At 37.8% G+C, this 24,565-nt stretch overlaps 1 protein-coding gene across 2 annotated transcripts; it reads left to right on the top strand.

Moving 5' to 3' along the window:
* Nucleotides 1-4,082: 4,082 nt before the first annotated feature.
* LOC146526176 (adhesion G-protein coupled receptor G6-like) lies at nucleotides 4,083-22,910 on the top strand. Of its 2 annotated transcripts, none has more exons than XR_014877249.1 (15): nucleotides 4,083-4,528; nucleotides 5,386-5,425; nucleotides 6,370-6,491; nucleotides 7,384-7,447; nucleotides 7,650-7,791; nucleotides 8,188-8,304; nucleotides 9,090-9,209; nucleotides 9,389-9,434; nucleotides 9,616-9,710; nucleotides 11,571-11,692; nucleotides 11,790-12,058; nucleotides 16,489-16,585; nucleotides 17,753-17,881; nucleotides 18,301-18,448; nucleotides 19,727-22,910. XR_014877249.1 is itself a non-coding variant. In XM_085180560.1 (15 exons), the coding sequence occupies exons 2-15, from the start codon at nucleotides 5,391-5,393 to the stop codon at nucleotides 14,839-14,841; spliced, it is 1,641 nt and encodes a 546-aa protein (XP_085036686.1). In that variant the 5' UTR covers nucleotides 4,101-4,528; nucleotides 5,386-5,390; the 3' UTR covers nucleotides 14,842-15,273. The 2 variants fall into 2 exon arrangements, 1 of the variants encoding a protein (XP_085036686.1); XM_085180560.1 differs by lacking the exons at nucleotides 16,489-16,585; nucleotides 17,753-17,881; nucleotides 18,301-18,448; nucleotides 19,727-22,910 and adding exons at nucleotides 13,434-13,530; nucleotides 13,839-13,968; nucleotides 14,136-14,292; nucleotides 14,717-15,273 and having other exon boundaries at nucleotides 4,101-4,528.
* Nucleotides 22,911-24,565: the final 1,655 nt, after the last annotated feature.

Genomic DNA, 24,565 nt, shown 5'->3' with positions numbered 1-24,565 from the left:
CCAGGGCTGTGCCAGGTTCAGCAGAGACTGTTGTTTGCCCCGCGATGCCTTCTCTCACCGATCTTGGGTTTTTGTTCATTTTTGATAAAAGGATGTTAGCTACACTCACCATTTGTCTACAAGCATTATTGAATGGAAAACTTCCACAACAAGATGGCATCACGAACAGGATGGTCCATGTGGTTGGTGAACAACGGTTCCCGGGACGGGCTCATCACCCCTGAGGGAAAAGGTACCTTTGTCCTCCCAGCTGTTGAAGTGAGGAAATGGAGGAGCCTCTAGACTGTGTTTTAGCCACCACCGAGACATTCGACTCTGAGGGGACTCCTGCAGATGGGTGAGCTGTAGCTAACTTATGTACAGTCCTGGAGACTTTTTGTCTGGCCGCAGTGGAGTGCCTGTAGACTCCGGAGTTCGAGTCTCCATAGGAAAAATCCTCGGGTTCGAGTCCCCAGGCCTGTGTTTGGTTCTGGGCCATCACAGGGAATGGTGGTTCGAGTCCACTGTTGATAATCATCTCCGCGTACCGCAATGGGTTAAGTGACGGTATTTTAGCACTTTTCTGCCGGGAATGGAAAAAGGCCATTGCAGAGGATGCTCTGAATGTAAAGGGAAGCTTGATCCAGTAAGCCGGCGGGCGTTCCAGGGACTGTATGTCAAGAAATGTGGGTAAAAGTATGTTGTGTTAGATGGCAGAGAAGGGTTTTGTGGGAAAGGGTTTAGCATGAAACAGTTGAAAGTTAGAAAAGCAGTTGGAGAGAAAGAAAAAGAGATGTTCGAGAAGTGAGTTAATAGGTTGATGTGTGGGTGAAAATGTTTAAAAACAATGGTGTAAAAACAAAGAAAAATAGGAAATAAAGCAATGAAAACTAAAGAAAAGGAGAGGAGACAGTGTGGAAGTGTGTGAGAGGGGAATTGTCTCCAACTAGTGGGAGAAGGTGGTACTGCAGGTCACCAGCTACCCTTGGTGCACACAAAAGAAACAAAATAGGAGTGTTATAATATTATGAAGAACAATGTTCCCTCTAATTTTTCATGTGTCTGAGTGAATGCACAAACTCCCTGAGCGGTCCCTTGGACCACTGTGAGCAACAGCAGACGTGTGCACTGTGGTCACGCCAGCATCGAATCCATCCAAGTTACATGGTTTATTAAAATAATCAAATTACAACATTTACATTTATTGTGAGAATACCTGTGTGGTTATAACAATAAACACAGCAGCCTTTTCTCTTTCTTTCTTTATTTTTAGAAAGAGGGGCAATACATATTAATGAACATTTTAACAAATGTAAATATGCCAGATTATAGCCTTGGGCTAATTTCCATCTGCACACCCTCTGGCAGGTTGGTGTTGGTTTATGTTTAACTTTATAAATTGATTTATTGTGAGCAACACGAATGTTTGCAGTAAAACAGGAACTAACACACAGAGAGAGACTCAGACACGTGGGCTTAATTCTGAGACCAGAGAGAAACAACATGAAAACATGACAGACCGGAGAAACAAAGGAACGGAACACAGAGAAGACACTCAGAGAGCTAGGCTAGGAATAAAGAACATGACCAAAAGATTTAACCAAAAACTTAAGTGTTTCTGTCTAACATCATAATCTGATGGATGGGTCAGAGAGCAACTTGGTATTAGTATCTTTCCCAAGGATATTTGGTATGCAGACTGGAGGAGACAGGGATCAAACCATCAATCTTCAGATTAGTAGGTGACCTGCTTTACTTCCTGAACCACAGAATAACTGTATCCGGTATCATAGATTGTAAGTGGAATCATGTGTGAAGAGATTTCACCTCCACAAACAGCAAAGGCATGGTTTGTGACACAGGAGAGTTGCACTGTTAGGTGATTTAGTTAATTAATCTGACCTTAGCACTGCTGTTATGTTGCAGGTCAAATTGACCCACTTTAAGAGTTAAATAAAAGTGCAGGTTGAAGGGTTCAGATGTGTCAAAAGCTAATGTGAGACATATTTCACCACAAACAAACAAACAAAAAAAAACACACACTCCCTATTGACCTCTTGCAAAAATAGGGTTGTTTTGACTTTTGATGGGACCCTTTTCCCCTTGTGTGGGCAAACTCCACCTACATTTAGTGGAAACTCACCAGGAAAGGAGCAAACCATATAGAGCAGGGGTCTCGAACTCCAGGCCTCGAGGGCCGGTGTCCTGCAGGTTTTAGATCTCACCCTGGGTCAACACACCTAATCACATGATTCGCTCATTAACAGGCCTCTGGAGAACTTCAAGACATGTTGAGGAGGTAACTTAGCCATTTAAATCTGCTGTGTTGGATCAAGGACACATCTAAAACCTGCAGGACAGCAGCCCTCGAGGCCTGGAGTTCGAGACCCCTGATATAGAGTTTTACAAAATGAGCAGCAGATGTAAACAGCTGACAGCCATGGAGGCTTTGATCACAGAAGAGGAGGATGTGTCTAAAGATAAAGACCATGTTGAGGTTGCTGCTATTCAGGTAGTCTTGTTCATTTTGTTAAATTGGAAGGAGCTGGATAAAATGCATTTACATGTGTTCCCCATGATAAAGGTCTAGGGGTGTGTGTGGGGACTGGTAACAAATGGGTCCGAAACAGAAGTAAAGGAAAACAGACAGAGGTGTTTAGTAAATAAAATAGTTTTTATTATAGATAATCTTAACTAGAAGAGCTGGCAAGGCCGTTCTTCCAATAACACTAGAAAAAGATAAAAGGTCGCAACAACAAAGAACACAACCACAACCAGGAGGAGGCACTTCCAGGGGCCCACAGGCCCGTCCTGTCACTACCAGCAGCTAGCTTTACTGCGGCTGAGGCCCACAAGCTCACACGAAGCAGCTACACTCCCCACTGCTTCCACAACTTCACATCATAATCCTATGCCACAATCTGGAGACACCAGAGAATACCACCCTGCCTCAGCCAGCTCATCCCCAGCTTATATGACCTCAGAGAGGTGATTGCTGACTGGACCCAGGTGGTAAACAAGCCCAATGAACAGCAGCTGTGTCCTGGGAAGAGAGAAGAGTGAGAGAGAGACAGAGGGGTGGAGCAAGAGAGGAGGAGGCAGAGAGAACACCACACCCACACAAGAGTAGTTTCAGGAGGCCCGTAACACTTGGATATACATGAATATATCCTCGCTCGGGTCTGTAGGTCAAAGGATACATCAACTTTCAGTCTGTGGGATAATGGTGTGCAGATAAATACTGGAATATTGATTCCTCCAATACCAGATATTTATTCTCTAGAATTGATTCTCATTTTAAAATATTCACATTTTAATAATTTAGGGTACATTTATACTTTAACATTAACGGAAAAACAGTGAAAAGTAGTTATATTATCGGGTTCATCGGAATGATTGACAGAAGCTACTTGACAAACCTGTCACGGTGATATGTAAAATACAGCTGTAGAAATGCGTCACAGCTCTCGTGTGCTTCCAGGTGCAGCGGGAGAAAACGTGGAGCTGGAAGCACACGTGTAGCTGAATTTGGAAAGTGTTGACGTTCTGTTGACATTTAAACAGCAGGGACTTCCTCGTATGATAAATATTACAGAATCCCATTTGTTCAAATTTACATTCACAAATATGGTTATGAAATTAGTAATTAAATACATGCTACAGTACATAGCTGTATTAGTTTAGCTTGGGGGTCATATGTGTGTCCCTGCCATCACATGGATTCAGTTGGACTAGATTTAGTCAGGTAAAGATGTAGTGTAGAGCATTTAAAGAGCATTACGTAGGTTGGGTATCATTAAAATATATGCAGTAGCTGTAAGCTACAACTCATAATATTTCATACATAAGAAAGATCAATATAACCTGTATTGATAAAATGTTTCTCGGTTGTTTTATGATTTTCAATCACTCATTTTTCATTGTTAATTGAATGATTGATTTGAAAATTTAGGTACTTACTTTTCATGTTTTTTTTATTTCTTGTATAATAATTCTTTCTAATTATTAAGAACAAGAAGTCTGATGTCTTTTATCCATTAAAAAAGGTATACATTATAGTATACTGTATCATCAATGCCATCCTGAATTTTACTTGCTATCAGATCGGAATAGAAATCAGTATTGCACGTCACCGGCAGCCAGAGAGCAGCAGGCGATAGAGATGTTTTGGCTTTGTTTAGCGGAGCTGTTAGGTGTCCATGTTTTTCAACTCGTATTTCTTTCTATATTTGTTTTTCTGTTTTGCGACACAGATTCTCTTTGGGGTTGCATCAGGAAGGTTGTCTGGTGTTTAAAAAACTCTAACAGCTCAAACAGAGCTGACGAATGACAAGGGACAAGCCCAACCTGAAAATAGAGAGTAGTAGAGATAGATATATGTTGATAGTTCCGCCTCTTGTTTCAGGTAGTTTACATGTCATTTTATGAACTTGGCAGGAATCTCTCCAAGCGGAGCAGGTTTACTCCTTTGCATTTTTCCTGCTGTCACATCAGCTGTGTTCTGGATTGTTTTCAGGTGAAATCGTTTCTACATTGAGATCCAAAAAGGGTAGGCTATCATGTTGTTCTCCTTATATTAGAGAGCTCTTTTAGCTTTATGTATTGTCCTTTAGTGTATTGAATTAGAGTATTTCGTCGTATGTGTTTTTATGTGTCCAGTACTAGTTTATGTGTAACTGGTTTACTTATTGATGCCTTTTTTAGTGAGGAAGAGGACAGTGCATCCTCGGTTTTTTAACGTAAAACTCATTGTTGCATCCCAAATATGATCTCCTTAGACTAATTTTTAGTTTTAGCGTCCTTATTTTCCTCTGACTTGTCTCTTCTGTGTCTAGGTTCTAGATCTAACATAATGTAATGGAAGTTTGTTAGGCACAACCACCACAAGACACCATACTGAAAGACAATGGCACTACACATATTCCTTAAAAAGTAAACTTTTAGCACTTACTTCTGATATACAGCTTCACAGACAGTGTAACATCTAGGTCAGTTTTAGAGAGCAGAGGTCCATGATGTAAATAAGCCATTAATGAGACAGTGAGCTCTGGTATAATTTGCAAAGCCATTGGTGCTGTACAAATAAAATTGAATTGAACTGAAAGAAAGCATTTCTTAAATGCAAAAAGTATCTAAATAATCTGAAGTACAATCAAAGGTCAAAGTGACATAAAATAAGATATATATGGAATCTAAACAAAGGCACAAGAAATTTACCTTTACTATGTGTTCTTGGAAACCTTTCTGACATTAATAGGAGGCAAGTTTTTGTGTAGCTGAAAACAGACATTATGATGTCATTTTTTTAAATTTTAAATTTACCAAAAACATTGTCAAAGACAGCAGGTTTACTCATTTTCTTTTTTTTCCAATTGTTACATAATTCGTGTTCCATTAACTTTTCAGGGGAAATGAATTCTACAAGGGCATCTAGCATCATGCAAGGGTATGCTTCATTTTTGTTCTCTTTATGTTAGAGATGCTTTATTTATTAAGTATTTAATCTGTTCAATGCTAGTTTAAGAACACAAAATAAATATGAATATCAGGACTAAAAGTTGCCTATTGATGAGTTTTGCAAAGGTACATGGCAGTAAGATTGTGGGGGTTTCTACATGCATGTTTTTTCTAAACATATTTTTCTATGAATATAGTAATCATTATCATTATGATTATTGTAGTTGTTGCTATTGTTATTTTCATATATTCCATTCCATTGGATGAGTATTCCACATCCAAAACATTTTTCATTTAAATAAGGATTACAAATAAGGATAACACGCCAATTCTTTGCCTGTTTGATGTCAGAAGGCAATTGCATCAAATTTTCAATATAAACAATAACATCTTATATATAGGATCATAGCTTGGTCATTCTCAACCACACTCGGGAAGCTCGTCCCATTTTGACCCTGGGGCCTTCAGGTCATGCTCGGCACAGATGTTCCTGTATACTATGCATGCCAATTTATGGCATTCTAGCATCTTGCACCGTGCACCCGAGCCTGTCCCAACTATTTGAGAAGGGTTCCTGCCATCAAACTCAAAATTACCTTATTTTTTTTTCTTAAAATGTTCTGAGCTTAAAAATGTTAGATGTTTTGTGTGTGTTCTATTGTGAATAAAATATGGGTTCATATTTATAATCAAATGTATATTTATAATACAAATCATTGCATTTTGTTTACATTTACATTTAACACAGTGGCCCAGCTATAATTGAAATTGGGGTGATAGTTATATAAACAGATGCTCTTCACATTGGACTGATGATGATGAAGTTTATCACAAGGCCTATTCACATTGATAAAAAAAAAACACATGTAACTATAAATGAATAAGTGGTGTTTTGTTGTTGTTGTTCTAAACTGATTCTCTCCATTTCCCCAGGATAACATGTTGCATGCTTTGGTGGATGTTGTCTTTTGTATCTCATGGAAGTTTCTCCTGGAGCTGTGTATCAGGAGCTTCCTGTGGCAATTATTGCAGTTCAGTTTGTAATGAAACATTCTGTAAGTGGTTTAATGCATTTCTCTTAACTTTATCTTAAGTAAACTGAGAAGAGACAGAAGCTTATTTGATTCTTGTGTGCTGGGAGATGGTTCTGGAGTAGGTCCTCTTGAAGAAGCAGATGTAGATGCTTGAACTTCAAGCAACTGACGCTATTGGTTGCCCTGCTGCACCTGCTGTTGAACCTGGGCAAACTGATGCCGGATTTGCCTCCATCTATCCTCCTGGTGGTTGTGCTCTTGCTCCAGTTTAGCATCGAGTTCAGCCTGCTGTTGCATCAGAGCGCAAACGTTTGGACAATTCAGCCACATTCTCTTGTCCATCAATATAGCCACTTACTGCCCCTTGTTGGTCGCTGCCATCTTGTAAATCACCTGCTTCACATTCTGAAACAAGCCGTCTCTTTGCTTGGGTCCACTCATTAATTGGCCTGGAAACCCACTGCTGCTGCCACCAAATGTGGTAGAACTTGACTTAAGTGGCCAAAGAAGTGCAGGAGACAGATGCTGTCCAGTGTAGCGAGTGATTTATTCACCATTTTGTGACCAAACCATATTTACAAAAATAAATTTAAAAAAATCTCAACTCCATAATTAACTCAGTTCAAATAAACATAACTAAACTTAAATCAACGGAAATTAAGGTCAAACTGCATACAGCTACACTGACCTGGTCCTTCCTTCCTGAACACCTGCGTTCACCTGCTTAAATAGTCCACTCACCCCTGGACTATTCCATTAGGTGAGAAGAACCAGAACCAGTCCATTTACTTCTTTTGCACAAAGTAGTCTATGGCTAAAAATTCATGATAGAATGAATAATGTCTATTTTGAGCTAAAACGTAATACCCCCATAAAAAGTTAATTTATATTGTTTCCTTTAATTACTTTACAGCCAGCTGCTGTATGAGGTATACAACAAACATCCTGGAAGGTTCAACCCAAAAAACCCCTGCTGAGTAAGCATTTTATTCACCCTAAATACATGATTTTTTTTTTCTTCAGTTTGTCAGAATTTGTGTCTGAGTGCAATTTGTAAAACACTTTACATTAAACATGAAGAATTTAGTAATATTAAGAATATTTTGTGTTATTGAATCGATGACAGGGTGTAAACTAATATAATACTTGTGATAAAATATTCTTGTCCTTTTCCACCAGAGCCTTGCAGACCCTAGAAAAAATTCTAGAAGAAACTCCAGTAAAAGGAGTCGTAAATATATCTTCAGGCAATTTTGTGGCTCTCCTCTTCAAACCCAATGGTACCTTTACAGGCCTTGAAATTTATGCCAGTGACAATGAGGTAAAAACCCAAAAGACAGAAAGGATTGACACTGCTGTTTTCACTTTTTGGGAGCAATACTAATCACGTCCAAACATTTCTTTGGCTTGGGCTGAAATATCTCAACAACTGTTAGAAGATATTTAAACAATGTGTACACACACTTTGATCTCAGATGATGACTTTTACTGATTACTGCTTTGATTGACATTGCCTTGAGCACAATTTGCAGGTCATATTATTTTCTTATCAAATATTACATCACTGAACAAATTTCCATTGCTAAATTTCCTTGCTATTAATACTTCAAAAAGCCTTTTAAATACCATTAACTGTGCAGTAGCTATGACAGTTCTATCATACTATTTCATGTATTCACGTGCAATATTTCTCCCTCTGTTTTTGGGAATGATATAGGTAGGATTGAGTCAGGTCCTCAAGAGCAAAGTGCATGTTCAGCTACCAAGCACTCTGGGTATTGGACCACAGGACAAGATTGTGTTCTCCTCGTTTAAGTTGCCTGAAACAAACCAGGTAGGGCAGCATATGGACTTCTGTAAAATACTTTTGCTTCTTCTGTTGTGTATAAAATTCTCCACAATTTTCTCACAGTCAATATGAAATACGTTTTGAGTTCTAAATAAAGCTTGTTCCAATGAATCGCATGGATACTTGATCCGACTGGGTATTGGGGAGCTATTTTGTTATTTGATTTGTGAGCAGGTACCATTTTTAAACCTGATTTATCTTTTACTGTTGTAGTGTTTATAGTTTATTTCTGCACGTAACTCCAACTGCAAATTCACATACATTGGTTTTGTGATTGATTGTATATCATTCACTGCCTTTTTAGCCATTGGAGGACAAACGTCATCGACTTAAATTAGTGAAAGTTCACAGTCATTCAGAATTCTTTTCAGTATTTTTGTACATAATTTACTTTATTATTATTACAAAGGAAAAGAAGTAAATGGGTTAAGGGTTGTGTTACACATCATGCAGGCTGAATTATGTTTTGAAAAAAGAGGAAGAGTTACTCAAACACAGTGGTGCACAAGAAGTTGATATTTTGGTATTATGTAAATCAAAATGTAAAGCAATACAAATTTAGAAAAATTTGAATTTAGGGAGTAGAGTAGTAGTACACGGGAAAATAAAAACCTCTTGTTTTTACTAAGATGTAAATGACAGATTCAAAACAGTGTGACATTATCTCTGAGTTGCTTTCCCCTTCTGCACAGTTAGAATTGTATAAACATCTTACATAAAATCATTATGAACAAACTTTCAAATGAACTGATGTATGTGTTGCATTCTAGACTGATGCGGGAGTGTTATATGATGCATATGATCAAAGACTGGTTATCCTGAGTGCAGGCAAGCCAATATCAGGTCTTCAGGATCCTGTCAACATCACCATAAACTTTAAGGATATAAATGTAATTATAATTTCATTTCATCATTTGTTCCACTCTTGCATATAGATATATAATCCTGAATATTATGGAAGTCTGTGTAAATTATTATTATTAATAAAAGTTAGTAAAAAAATATAGATGCATAACACTAACAGATATAAAATAGTTATTTATTATATGTCTGTTTATTTTTGCCATAGAAAACCCAGAAACCCTCCTGTCAGTTCTTTAATTTTTCAACAAACAGTGAGTAATCAAGCATGATGTCTCTCATAAAAAGTAATATGTAGCATAACTATGTCTGTTTTAAATTTGTAGTCATCTGGGTTTCTAGTTTAACTCAACATTACAGATTTCTGAGTGAACTGATATAATTAAGAGGTGACAGCATCTCATGGATAATAGTTGTTTTTGTTTCACTTACCAGATTTCAGTACGGATGGCTGTCTCACTCGGTGGACTGATGGTCAGAGTAATGTCACCTGTTCCTGTAACCATTTCACATACTTCGGCATTCTCATGGTAGATTTATTCTTTTTTATTATACAAAGAATAATGAACAAAAAAAGGCATAAAATTGTGCCAGTAATTTAAGAAATCTTTTAAATAAATAAATAAAAAGCAGAGTTTTAAAAAGAATTACATCACAGTTTTGTCATGCCTCAGTTAGGCTTGTTAAATCTAAAAGTTTAGGAAAACACTAAACAAGTATTGCTTGCTATGAAGGTTTGCCAGGGTTAGGGCTGCCACGATTAGTCGACTAGTCACGATTACGTCGACTATCAAAATCGTCGAAGACTGATTTAATAGTCGACGCGTCGTTTGAAGCTTTGTAAGATCCCAAAACACGCAGGAATAAGTAGTAGGATTTAAGAGTATAATAACGGACCGAAACAGAAGATGGCAGCACTGCATGTACAAGGATGCCAGCTGCCGTTAAACCCCGAAGAAGAAGAAGCTGTGTCCCAGAATTCATAGCGCAGCCCAGCTCAGTTTCCAACAATGGCAGCAGCTAGTTAGTTTTAATATTACTCTTATTATTCTTTCTGGGTCACAAAATAAACGTTTAACATATTTTCAGGCGGGAATGTAGCTGTGTAAACCTCAAATATCTGCTCAGTTTATCAAGATACCACATATTTTCAAAAGCGCTCAGACGTTTTCGGAGGCGTCTGTTACCCACTAGCTCGATAGCTAAGCGGGGTTCAAGGCTCACTAGCGCCAGTGAGAACACCGGACTCCCGGCAAACAGTTTTCAAACCCACCGCTGTCTTTCGCTTCTCAGGTTAAACATATATGAGTCACTTAGATAACTTAAAAATGTTATTGTCTTGCTTTTTTTTTAGTATTTTATTTGTTCCTGAGTAAATCGGTTTGGCTAAGATTAAAGTTACAGTTTTTATACAGCTGAATAAACGTCAAGCAGACAGCTGATTATCAGAAGTGTCAGATGCTCAAGAATATAGTCCAGTGTCCCGTTATATTTTAGATAGCAAGGACCAGACGGCTGAGTTTATTAAACTCCACCGAAACAATCTGCAAATTTCATTGAAATTTAATAAACTATCATCTTGTCTTTATTTTTAGTTAGCACATACCTTAAACACTTAAAGCTGTAAGCGAATGATAGTTATATAAGAGCAGATGCATGCTGGTGCAGTAAACTGTACGTTTTACGTCCAATGGATGCATGATCTGATTAGTCGACTAATCGCAAAAATAATCGGTGACTAGTCGACTATCAAAATAATCGTTTGTGGCAGCCCTAGCCAGGGTAAGAACATTTATATGCAAATATTAGTAAATGAGGTCCAGTGTCCTTCACACAGGCGAGAACAAAAGGGAGGCAACGTACAAGAATACCAAACAGGGAAAAGGTCCACGCAGCTTATACTAACGGTCAAGCGTGGAATGATGTGGTACCTTGCAGTCATTGAGCTGACTGCATTCACGGTGTACCTATGCATTCCAGTGTCAAATGTGAGGCAATCTGACAGCTAAAGCTTGGGTCAGGCAACAAGCTAATGACCCCTACACACCAGCTACTGGAATAAAAGTTGTGAGTTTATTATAACGGATACAGTAACATTTAATTAGCTTTCTGTTAAAAACAGCAGAGGTGATTTAATATGCCAGTTAACTTGCCAATTGTAACAAAAGCAGTTAGGTCTGAAATATTGTTGTTAAAGTTAAAAAGGCTGAACTTAAACATTTTGTAAAATGAACACATTTAAAAAAATTATCTTAAATAAATAATCCCCACATTTTTAGGATTTGTCCACCTAGTAAATATAGAATCACTAAACTTAAAATATCTAAAAACCTCAATTTTGTGCCACTAATAATGTGAACAGATGATGTGAAAGTGTATTTGCTCCACAGACGTCTCCTTCTGCGCACGTCTCAAAAGAAGAAATTGAGATATTAGCATACGTTTCTGTGATTGGCTGTAGCGTGTCTCTCTTTACTCTGATCATCACCGTTTTACTCTTCATCACAAACAGGTAATTAGTGGTTTTTTGTTTTTGTTTTTTTCCCCCCATCAAGATATGACAAAGAAAGTTGTCATTTACAACAGATCCCTTCTTCTCTGTCCAACAGGACGCTCAGAAAAGATCTCTCTATGAACATCCACATCAATCTCGTCATCGCCCTGATCCTCCTCAACCTGCACTTCCTGCCCAGTCAGGCAGTGGCAGCACACCCCTCCACCTGGCTCTGTTTCTACACGGCTCTTGCCCTTCACTACTCCCTGTTGGCCACTTTCACCTGGATGGCCTTGGAGGGGTTCCACCTCTACCTTCTCTTAGTCAAAATCTTCAACATTACAGTCAGCAGATACATTCTCAAACTCAGTGTGGTGGGATGGGGTAAGTGGAATCCTTCAAACAGGAAGCGGTGGTTATTAGCAGTGTTGGGCAAGTTACTTTGAAAAAGTAATTAATTACAGTTACTAGTTACTTCTTCAAAAATGTAACTGACTCAGTTACTGAGTTACAAGATCCTAAAAGTAATTAATTACATGAAAAGTAACTATTAAGTCACTTTAAAAAAATGTTTAACCCTCTGGGGTATAATTGGCCATTTTTAACCACTTTTGATTTTCCCTCTACATTTGACCTTTAAAAACTATTTACTTTGCCTTGTTTGGTATCATTCTTTTCAGCACAACCTCACGTGTCTGAATTTACAGTTATGTTTTCATTTTGACATACCGTATTAACACAATTGATCTAAAATCAGACAAAAAAACATAAAATCTGAGTAGAAAGTTATATTTTTTACTGCAGCAACCACAAACATGTTTAATGAATCATATTTCAGAACTTTAAATGCAAATATAAATGATCAATTTTAAAATCCTATGCACAAGTTTTGCCAACAACAAAGTTATCTGTGCAATTTACCTTTTACCCTCTTTTTAAAAAAAAAAAAAAATTTCAAACTGTTGACATAACAATCAGCTGTTCTGCATTAAATAAGATTCCATACAAATTATTTGTGCCACTCCAAAAAATAATTTCTCTCCACTATCAAGGAGAACATCACAGCCTGATACCTGCAGGTCTGACAGCAGCAGGTGTATCACTCCTGTTTCTACCTGGCGACACATTAACTACACACTCACGCTAAACGTCACAAATCTCTCACATCTCAAAACTCGCTCTCTCTCGTTTTCTGCTGTTTCTCTCTCGCTCTTTCTCGTGGTCACTCCTAAAACTTCCCCCTCTTCCTAAACAACCAAATGTCATGTTGCCATATCATTTTTGATTGGTCGACATGGTGCATTTTTCCACAAACACGAACGGGCTGTTTTCTGTTTTATTTTTTGGTCATAAGCAGAGAGTGCTTGCTAGCGCTGTCCTTAGACTAGTAAACGTGAAGAAACTATTGAGGAAAAAACGCCGCGTATATATTGATTATCATGACTCTGGTTTTACGTGGCCTATCAACACACCTGGTATATATCACCTTGTTGCTTTGTCATCTTGAAGTGGTTATATGATTGGCTTACCACGATTACTTTATTCCTCCTTAGTCAAACAGCAGCACTCATGCGAAAGTTTGCCCCCTTAGCTCCAGGTGTTGTGCCAAAAAGTGATTGTGATTGCCATCCGCCGGAGCGCGCACAGCTGCTGAAAGCTGTAGCGCCGTTAGTAACGCTGTTACTTGTGATGCCATTATTCGCATCACTGGTTATTAGTCAGCAAACTTCAGAGTGACTAATCAATTCTTGTGTTTCAGGTGTTCCTGCAGTGATTGTGTCAGTGCTGGTGATCATAGACAGACGCTTTTATGGCCATGTCCCTCTAGACAGGTCAAACCATGATGACACTAAAATGTAAGGAAAACCTTTTAAAGGGTGTAAAATTAGGAATTATAATTAATGTTGACTTATTAACTGTTTTGGATGTGTATTAGAGATTCAATATATATTTCAATGTTTTAAATTGTCTCGTACAGCACTTTGGTCAACGCTCCTGTTGTAATTAAATGTGCTAATGTGCTATATAAATAAATAAACTATAACTATAAATTAACAAGTGGAAAAAAATATTAAGCACTGCTGAGGCACTGAGTCATCTATATACACTCAACAAAAATATAAAGGGGTAAGATGAAATCACTGTCTGTTTCCTTTCTTTGTAGATGCTATATATCTAATGAAATAGTGAAGACGGTCACTACTACTGGACTGTTCACCATGGTGTTCCTCTTTAACATGACCATGTTTATGGTGACAGTCAAGCGTGTTTTGAATGTTGGGTATAACAAAGAGGTATGAGTTATTCTTGCAATCTTTTCTAAATGAACATTAACCATTGATATTTCCAATAATTAGACACTGAAGAACAGCTTTTGTTCATACACAACTCAAGGCCTCTGTTAGCTTCAGATTGTCAATAACCTGCTGTGTCTTATGTCATTGTGTATTTGACAAATTAGTTTGGACAGCTTCACCATAAACAGGTCAGGAAAGCAATTTGCGCCCTGCTGGGTGTCAGCGTTCTGCTCGGGATTACCTGGGGCCTGGTTTTCTTCTCATTCGGTTACCTGACCACTGTTGCCCTCTACCTCTTCTGTGTTCTGAACTCCCTGCAAGGTCAGTATAGTTTGCTCCTATTCATTTATCTCACTTCTTTAAAGCTGGCATTTTTAACATGCATATGCAGCGCCAGGGTAACAATGCATTAAACAACAGCCATTTGGCTGCTGTTTATGCTATATATGGTATTTTTTACAAAATCATATGTTGGGGTCTTATTTTAGGTTTATGAAACCTGTTTATGCTCATAAAAAGTTAATATAGGCCAGTTTGGGAATGTTACAGTGTTGGGATTGAATGAGTGATGCATAATATTAATATACATCCTTATACTTGGAGCAGACTTTTGACATTACTGTTATATACTCTGTATGAAACAGGAATGTCTGAAAGAGTTGAATATCAGTTTCGTTTGCATGATTTGTACTTCTTGTACACAGCCTAAACCTATTTCACCGTTTCTCCCCTGTATGCTGTGCAGGGTTCTTCATCTTCCTGTGGTTTGTGAAGTCACTGAGAAAGGGTAAAAGCTCCGCCCCTAAGATAAGCAGTGAAGCAACTTCCCCCAACAAAAAGCTTGACAAAAACGAACAGCTCAAGAACTGAGTTGTTGGAATTTTTGTCTGATATTATTATTTCTGCTTTAGGTTGTTTACAGCGACTGATTTTTAAATGATTTAAATGAATGTGATATTTGTGAAATTTTTAAAGCCACTATTTAAATGTTATGTTTGATGCTTTGTGATTATAACAAACTATACATCCAGTGTAAAATAGGGCACTTCTGGGAGTGAAAGTTATAAATGCTGATATGATGCATCTTCATTCATTTTGTGTGTGAACCAACTGCCATTGGTTTCAGTAGCCTGAGTAATTTTGATATTGTCATGCAGATTACACCATCACTGTTGTGTTTTGCTGTATACTTATATCCTATTTCATGTGATATTTGAAATATCTTTCCTATATCTTCTTATCACATATATAAAATAAAATATATGAATCCTTTCAATAAAATCATGTATATTTGAACCTCTATTTGCACACATTGTGAGTTGCATACATTCACATTTCACTAAAATCTGTGTTTATGAATGCAGTCATATTGCTGCCTGATGATTTGAACTATTGAACATGTAAAAATAACATTTACAACTGCAGCTATAAAGACAGAACCTTCTTTAACAGGCTGAAATTTAAATATGACAGTTATGTAAGTGGCTAAAGTAAATAGCTTTTATCAAAAGATAGTCCAAGTTTAAACTATACTCTTTCTGTACACATTGGTGTTTCTGCCTCAGGTCATTGGTGTAGTTGATGATAGGGAGTTGGTTTAACCACATTCAGGTCTCTAAAAGCATCACTTACTCTAAAATTGTCCGGACATTAAACTCAGCCTACGGTAACCAGATGCCAAGAAATAAAGCTCCTACAATAATACAGTAAACAGAGAAAAGCCCAACAATCATATGACACCCGATGAGCATAATAACTAATGATTAAATGCAGAGACGTGTATAAACACGTAGTGAATGAAAAGGGTGGCTGAAGAAAAAGCACTCACTGATGTGCTGTTTGAGTGAGTCAAGATATTTAACAGTAACAGCTTTGAAAGTTATAACACATGGTGACACAAGGTATATGTCAAGCTTTTATAAACACTGGAATAAGTGTCTATATGACTGCCGCCCAGTAGCCCTCACCCCCATCATCACAAAGTGCTGCTAGTCCTAGCACACTTCAAATCCTGTCTCCCCCCCCACCCTGGACCCCCACCAATTTGCATACCGTCAGAACAGGAGCACAGAGGATGCAGTCTCCATCGCACTGCACTCAGTTCCCTCATGTGCAAATGGTTACTGGACTTCCTGACCAACTGCCCCCAACATGTCCGGCTGGATAACCACTGCTCATCTACAATCACAATGAACACCGGTGTACCACAAGGCTGTGTGATGAGCGCTTTCCTCTACTCCCTCTTCACCCACGACTGCAGACCTACCAGTGGTTTTAACATCATCGTTAAGTTTGCAGATGACACCAGAAACGATGTCCTCAGCTATTCCACAGAAGCAAAAAATGTGGTTAGTCAGGACCTGATGGGTTAGTTTCTTGATCACTAATATGCAAATTGCGATGGCCACTGATCAGTATCCACTGATCAGTATCCACTGAGCACTGAGCACTTCAAACAGGAAGTTGTCTTCACCAGTCTGCAAACTTTTGTCTGACTGATCAGTTTGTATGTTTCAGGTGTTCCTGCAGTCATTGTGTCATTGGTGGTGATCATAGACAGAGACTTTTATGGCCATGTCCCTCTAGACAGGTTAAACTATGATGACATGAAAATGTAAGGAAAATATTTATTACACCGAGTCATTCATCTCTCTCTCTCTCTGTGTATATATATGTATATATATATACATATATATATATATATATATATTAGGGGTGCAACGATACACAAAATTCACGGTTCGGTTTGATATTTTTTTGATACAAAAAAATGTTCATGCTTTTTTTAATTTGTCATTTATTAAAATTATAAATATATATTTTAACTCAAAAGTACAGTTTTTAAATTTAATGTTGCTGAAACAACAAAGGGATAAAACAATAAATCTATCTGATCGAGAAATCACTCATCTTTGGAAAAGAGAGTTTATTACAGAGAAATGGCTCTTTCCAAAATAAAAGCTATACTATAAGCTTCTTCTGGGCTATATTCTCAGCAGCATATTAAACATATCAGGTCCCCATAAGGAGAATCATGTGCTAACGGCTGTCTAAATGACTCGGGTAAAGTTTGTAGCATGCTGCTTGTTGTTTTTGTCTGCTTCCACTTGTCTTTGCACTAGGATGATGTCGGCGTAACTGTGCAGTCATATTTGTTGTGTTCCCACTAGTGCTGTCAGCATTAATCTGAAATGACGTTAACGCCACAACACGGCAAATCTCCGTTAACGAGCTAGCGCGGATCGCCCCCGTGGGGCTGGACGGCGTCAACACGTTAACGAGCTAACTGCACTAACGCACTAGTTCACACCAATGTAATTGAGCATTGCGTGGCACATCCAACATACTGTTTTACTTTTGTCCATGACGCGCTAACCTTCAGGGTCATACGTCACATGAACACCAAAATAGTTCCAAAGGCCAGATCTGAATGAGGGTGGGGGAGGTTCAATTTGCCATGTTGCAACGCGTTTAGCTTCTGTCTTGCTAGCTTGCGCTGCGCTCAGTGGATCTGCACTCGACAGTGCAGCCCAGGCAGAGTAGTCGAACACAGATCCACTGAGCGCAGCACAGACAGCATCGTCAGAAGAAAAGTTGATAAAAAAATGTAAAATTTTGTATTGTTCGATACATATGCGTACCGAACCGAAAGCACTGTATCGAAAGGTTCAATATCGATACGAGTATTGTTGCACCCCTAATATATATATATATATATATATATATATATATATATATATATATATAAGATGAAATCACTGTCTGTTTTCTTTCTTTTTAGATGCTATATAACTAATGAAACAGTAAAGGCGGTTACCACTACTGGACTGTTCACCATGGTGTTCCTCTTTAACATGATCATGTTTATGGTGACAGTCAATGTGTTTTGAATGTTGGTTATAACAAAGAGGTATGAGTTATTCTTGTAATCCTTTTTTAAATAAACTTCAACCTTTGATATTTATAGTAATTTCCAAATCCTTCCACAAAATTGTATCCCTTGATAAGCCCGCCAACAATGAACTGGTCTTACCAACAAGGACTGCTGGTTTTTCGACAGTTAGTTGACAACGAGATAATTTTCATTTATTTGCATGAGAAATTGATTTTTTTTTTTGTGGATTTTTAAATAAACTGTTTATATTCCAGTAATATTTCAGTACCTAAAACCTAATTTCCATTACAGTGTCTATAAAAAATAAATAACAACAACAAAAAAAAATACTGAAGAATTCCTGTCATTACCTTTAAAACACATGTGAAGGCCTCTGATAGTTTAAGATTTTGTCTCTAATCTGCTGTGTCATGTGTCATTTTGTTTTTGGGCAGCTTCGCCACAAAAACGCCAAGCAAGCAATTTTTCCCCTGCTGGGTGTCTGCGCTCTGCTCGGCATTACCTGGGGCCTGGTCTTCTTCTCGTTCAGTAACCTGACCAACATTTCCCTCTACCTTTTCTGTTTCCTGAACTCACTGCAAGGTCTGTATATTATGTTTCATTCATTTAGTTCTTCTGTGTGTGTGTTTGTGTGTGTTCAATCAAAAATTACTACTAAATCTAACCAAAATAACAGAAAATAATTGTGGATTTGAACAAGTGAAATGAATGTAAACTTAATTTCATCGCAGTTTTTAAAAGGCCAAACGTATTTATGCATGACTTCATTAAAATCAGCCGATTCTACAGGATCAGATCTAAACTTTTTTCAGATTTGGTGGCTTTAATGTGAAATAACCACTAGTGACTCCCAAAATATGGGTTAGGGTTCCCTTGTGGTCACATCAGTTGGGTCTTTTGCAAGAATACTGTAAAGACTTTTATATTAGTCCTGTGATGGACTGGCAAGCAGTTCGGGGCATACCCTACCTGTCAAAGCTCAGATAAAATCCAGTCCTCCAGTGAATCTAAATTAGATATGTGGCTGAAAAAATAGAGGGTTGAAATAAAAGTTGAAATGACCAGAAAATGCGTATTTAACCCTTTCATGCATAGTAGTGACTACAGTGGACAGCTATTCGAAGGCTGTTTTCTTGTATTTGTGTCATTGTTGATGGTTTACTTGCACATTAACCACTACACTGGACACTGATGTGTCATGTCACTCCATACCCCTGCCATGTTAAAAAAAAAAGAAAAAATTACATGTTTAAAAAAATGACAAAAATCATTTTCATGCCTAAAGATAAATAAAAAAAACTGATTGAGAGTCATAATTCATGCATGAAAGGGTTAAAAATTATTTTACAGACACTAAAGAAAAGTCACACTTGTTAGTCTTAATGTTAGTATTATTTACAGTGGCTTGCAAAAGTATTCGGCCCCCTTGAACCTTTCCACATTTTGTCACATTACAGCCACAAACATGAATCAATTTTATTGGAATTCCACGTGAAAGACCAAAAATGTTTGGAATCATGTATGATTTCCATTCCACTTCTCACGTGTATACCACTTTGTGTTGGTCTTTCACGTGGAATTCCAATAAAATTGATTCATGTTTGTGGCTGTAATGTGACAAAATGTGGAAAAGTTCAAGGGGGCCGAATACTTTTGCAAGCCACCGTACTATCAAATAGATGGTTCTATTTTTTAGCAGATTTCAATACAACTGTTTCTGTTGGGGTGTGTTTTGTTTGTTTGTTTTTGTTTTCTGACACTGTTGAAATATCAGGTTTATTGCATGATTTGTATTTCTTGCTCACTGTCCAAACCTCTATTTTACTCTCTCTCTTGCTCTCTCTTCTGTTTGCCTTGCAGGTTTTTTCATCTTCCTGTGGTTTGTATGTTCATTAAGAAGGCTTAAAAAATCAGCTGAAGCAACTTCCTCCAATAAGATGATTAACAGCAAATAACAAGAGTTCAAGAAGTGTGTTCATGGAATTTACTTTACTTTACTTTATTGATGTATACATACAGTACAATCAAACATACAGTACAAATCTAATTAAAAGCTAATCTAATTAAGTGAGTCTTAAGATGATGTTTAAAAGATTTAGATTGTCTGCATGTATAACCATGTACCATGTGTAATGAAATGGGATGAGGGATTTATCTTTCCAAGATATTATGTTTAGATAAGATGTTTATTCAAGTTTCTTTTCTTCTATGAAGGGCAATTCTGTGAAAGTTGTGAAATGGTGAAACTGAGAGAATAATTTCTGCAGAAAATCCTGATCTGACCATCTTTCTGTCCTGATTGGTCCTGGTTCATTGTCTGTCAAGTCATCTATTCTACTTTTATACAATGCATAAGGATCTGATCTTAGTTTTAGTTGTGTAGAGCTCTGACTAGGGATGGGTACCGGTATCCGGTGCCATGATGGCACCGGTTCTGTCATAAACGGTAGTAACCAGACCGAAAAGCAGCACACATTTCGGTGCTTCATTTCGGTGCTTTTTTTTCCTGAGCTGTGATACACTTTAGATTCTAGCCAATCATTTTACGTTTCCGAGGATAGTAGGTGGGCCCAGGTACGTACATTCTTTTAGAGCAGAGCTACAGATTAAAAGTGCCCAAGGCGAAGCGGTCAAAAGTCTGGCTGTACTTCACAGCAAAATATGCAAACTCAGCAGCCTGCAACAAGTGCTTTAAGCTGATACTGTGATACTGTGATAAAGGAGGTAACACCTCAAATCTGATGAAACACCTGGCGACGCATAGCGGGTTTTTTTTAAAGCCGAGAAATGCGCCGTATTTGATAGCTTGCTGCGCGACCTCACACCGAGCACATCTACTGCGGGTGTGGTGCCTGTTATCGGACCCGGAGTTAGCAACATCCCCCACAAACCCGAAAAGGAGAGTCCTGGCCCCTAGCCCTGCCAGTGTAGCAGAAAAGATGACGGATGATGATGCAGCAGCAGCCGTTCTTCTCTGCGTGAGGAGCTTAATGTTGTTTGTGTGTAATTTACATTGAGTAGGCTAACCACGTTATTACATTAATGCATGTAAGGTGAACTAGCAAACATCATCATAGCTACATGCGGCTGTCTTCTTGTTTGATGGCAGATACTCCCTTCACCCTGGCCAAAAAAGCTAAAATGACCAAAGGAAAAGTGGAAAACAGTTAAACATGAGAGGTTTTTGGACAAAGTTTGTGTTTTTTCCATTGTTTAAGCACTGCTTCCAGCCAAGAGTGATACCATATATGCCCCATAGCTGCAGAAAAGGCTAACATTGTTATCTTTTTACAAAAAAACAGCTGAACATGAGAGGTTTTTGGACCAATTTTGTGTTCTCCATTCTTTAAGCACTGGTTTGAGCACCGGTTTGAGCACCGTTTAAGCACCGGCACCATTTCAAAAGTACCGGTTTGGCACCGGTATCGGATAAAACCTAAACGATACCCATCCCTAGCTCTGACATTTGTAATTCTGATATTCTGGTATTGTTATCTAGATAATTACTGTACATTTTTATCATATTTTATGTGAGGCTTTTAAATATATCTTCAGGTGTGTCTTCTTATATATATAAAATGCATTTGTGAATACTTTCAGTACCATTTTGCTTATCTAAGCATGTATCTGTATCTGAGTTTACCAGAGGATATCATGTCAATATAAACAATAAAAACTGGAAATTGTGCAGCTTCATTCTATTTTTGCATCATGGCATCTTTGTGTGAGTATATTTGAGTTGACATACCTGATTTACAACATTTCACTGATTTTTTTATTTATGATTGCAGTCATTATATTGCTTGTTGATGTTTTAAACTATTTCACATGTAAAGATACTATTTCCAGCTGCAACTATAAAGACAAACCTTTAAAAGACTGACATATGAATACTGATTTTACAAGTGGTAAATGAAAAAGCCTGACTTTTAAAAAAGCTTTTCAAGTTCCATTATTGCTATCAATAAGTCTCATTGGGTTCTCATTGACTCTGATTTGAGAGTCACCACCATCTCTAAGCAACATATCAAAGACACATTTGTGCAAATTAATTACATGCTGAGTGGTCAAATGTTTGTAAAAGTTGGAGGTATTTACCATCTGTTGTGATCAGTGTTGGGGTCATTGCTCAAAAGAAATAAGTAATGTATTACACATATAACACAGAAAACCTTTCTAAAAAGTAATGCAGTGCGTTATCAAGCAAATTTGCCACTTATGGGATAAGGTTTATATTATATTATCTGATCTTACGGAATTATTTGGTTTGTGACTCTGATCTGAAACACACTGTCTCATAATTATCAGTTAATAATATAAACCTACAGGCTACAGTCCCACACACCAACACAAATCCCATCTTAATGACGTCAGATATGATCTTTCTCTTATTATTTAGGTATAAACACAAATCTGACAGCACACAGTGATTCTGTGTTGAAATATGAACAGGTAGAAATGGAGGTTGCAGCCTGACTGCTCATCATTGTTTTTGTTAGCTGTTAGAAGTTCAGAGTCTGGCTGCTGAGCTGGGATTGGCATTTACTCAGCTTTAACATAACTCTGTGTTCTTGGCTAGCTTAGAGTTAGCATTCTGGCTGTGCACGTGCTCGCAAAGAGCCAAAGTTCAGTTATCAGTATAATGCAGTTGTTTCTGTCCTGGATGTAGTTTTCACTTTACCATTACACTCTCGCTTTTGTACGATAAAAGTAAAAGTATTGTCAATATTCACGCTGCAAACTGAGCCAGCATTTTCCTCCTCCAGCACACAAACTCAGCCGAAATCAGATGATTGTTGTGCAAGTGCAAGTGGAATCGACAGGAAAGCAGGCTATTGACTCCAAGGAACTGAACTTCTGGGAACCAGTTCTCAATCCCCATTCCTAACTCCAAGTCAAACTGTACTTCTCTATACATCTGTGCTTCTGTGTCACTTTGCTGGTGTAACTGATGACTGGTAACTAGTTTGATTTTAACATCCAGAGACCTCATGGAGGTTAAGCTACCACTGTGGCTGAATCACAACAATTCTGCAAAAATCAGTGGGCCATAATTCCTCAACAGCACTGTAAAAGACTCATTACCAGTTATTGCAAGTACTTGTTTACAGTTTTTACTGCTAAAGGTGGCCCAACCAGTTAGTGGGTTTAAGAGGAAACCACTTTTTTTTGCACAGGGCAATGTAGGTCTGGATTAATTTCCCCTTAATAATAAAAACGATCGTTTAGAAACTGCATTATGTATTTACTTGTATTATCTTTGAATAATATTAAAATTGTGTTTAATGATCTGAAACATTTAACTGTTACAAACATACAAAAAAAAAGGAAATCATGTGGGCAAACATTTTGCCATTCAACTGTATGTGCTTTATCCAAAAGAAAAGTTTAAACGTAATCATAAATTTAGGTGGGTGTCTGTACCACAGAAGCTGGGTAAAGTGATGACTTTTTAAGTAATGATTTAATTACTATTTGCTTGAAGGCCAATAGTGCCTTCAAACAGTGAGTATAGTCTAGGACTTTTGGGGGGAGTCTTGTAGGAATCAGGTATAATGGGCATGTTGATGGTTTGAAGGAAGTGATTGCTCAAAGGAACTATAAATACTACTACTAGTACTGAAAGTAGATGTATGTAGTGATAAATCTGCGAGGTGAATCTTGAAGACGATTCTTGAAGATGATTGTCGGATATTCACCTCGCATCCAAGAGCTATCTACAGTTCCTTTAAAAGCTGGATGTGGAGAGTCCCCTCTTTTCACACCTTAGCTCATGTGAGACATGATTAATAGCGGGTCAATGATCCCCTTAAGGATACCACCCACTAGGGTTTAAATACTTTGGACTCCCCACCATACAGCCCATATTCAATTATAATGTTGTTTTAAAGCAATATTGAGTTGTGAACTTTGTTGTACTGTTACTGCACACATCACTGTACTATGAAACATTCAATTTTGATGCTACTTTATTATTGTATCATACACGTGTGTGTGTGTGTGTGTGTGTGTCATGTAGATATGATGCAGCAGTTAGCTCAGGTCCTCTACCAGAGGCCTAGGAGCTCGAGGGTCCCATGCATTAACTTTGCTACTCCTATGACTGCACTGTTCTGCATATAGATCTCAGATGCCGTTCCTGGGATGTGCTGGTAATGGTCACCAAGATTGCGGTCACTGCCCCAACTCCTCCAATTACCACGGGGACCACTGGTGCCTTCATTCTCCACTTCTGACAAAGATCAGTTGTTTCAAATGAGCAGGGTTCAACTCAGGTCATTCAAGTACCCACACACATGAAACTGCAGCAGCATATGCAAAGCAGCCACTCACATTTGCATGATGTTTTCTTCATGAAAAATGTAAATTCAACAAGCCGCCCTAATAAAATGTTTTTTCTCATGCTAAGATTTCATGTAGAAATAATTCCATACTGAAACAGCACTGTAAATTGTTCTTATATCCTCTTATCTTCTTTGTGTCCACCCTAAAACCATGGTTACAATAAGGCATCTAGCGACATATGGCGTTATTTTTGTGCTACTATTCTGAGCGCAGGTAAAAAAAAAAGAATTCAGGTGCAAGTGTTGTATTTTGAGGAGAAATTTATTTTGAGTGAAGAAAAGCTAAATTTGAGTGAACAAAATTCATGGCTGTGTGCAAAAAAATGTATTTCAGTGTTTGCTATTATCCACACAC

This window comes from Neolamprologus multifasciatus, chromosome 1, assembly GCF_963576455.1.
Source record: "Neolamprologus multifasciatus chromosome 1, fNeoMul1.2, whole genome shotgun sequence".
In the NCBI taxonomy this organism is placed as follows: Eukaryota; Metazoa; Chordata; class Actinopteri; order Cichliformes; family Cichlidae; genus Neolamprologus; species Neolamprologus multifasciatus.
This window is presented reverse-complemented; position numbering and strand designations above follow the sequence as displayed.

Bases quoted from the DNA above. Each gene is read 5' to 3' on its own strand.
- LOC146526176 (XM_085180560.1), top strand. From the start codon at position 5,391: ATGAATTCTACAAGGGCATCTAGCATCATGCAAGG. The intron at 6,492-7,383 runs GTAAGTGGTTTA...ATTACTTTACAG, and splicing joins AGTTTGTAATGAAACATTCT to CCAGCTGCTGTATGAGGTAT. The intron at 9,435-9,615 runs GTGAGTAATCAA...TTCACTTACCAG, and splicing joins CTTTAATTTTTCAACAAACA to ATTTCAGTACGGATGGCTGT.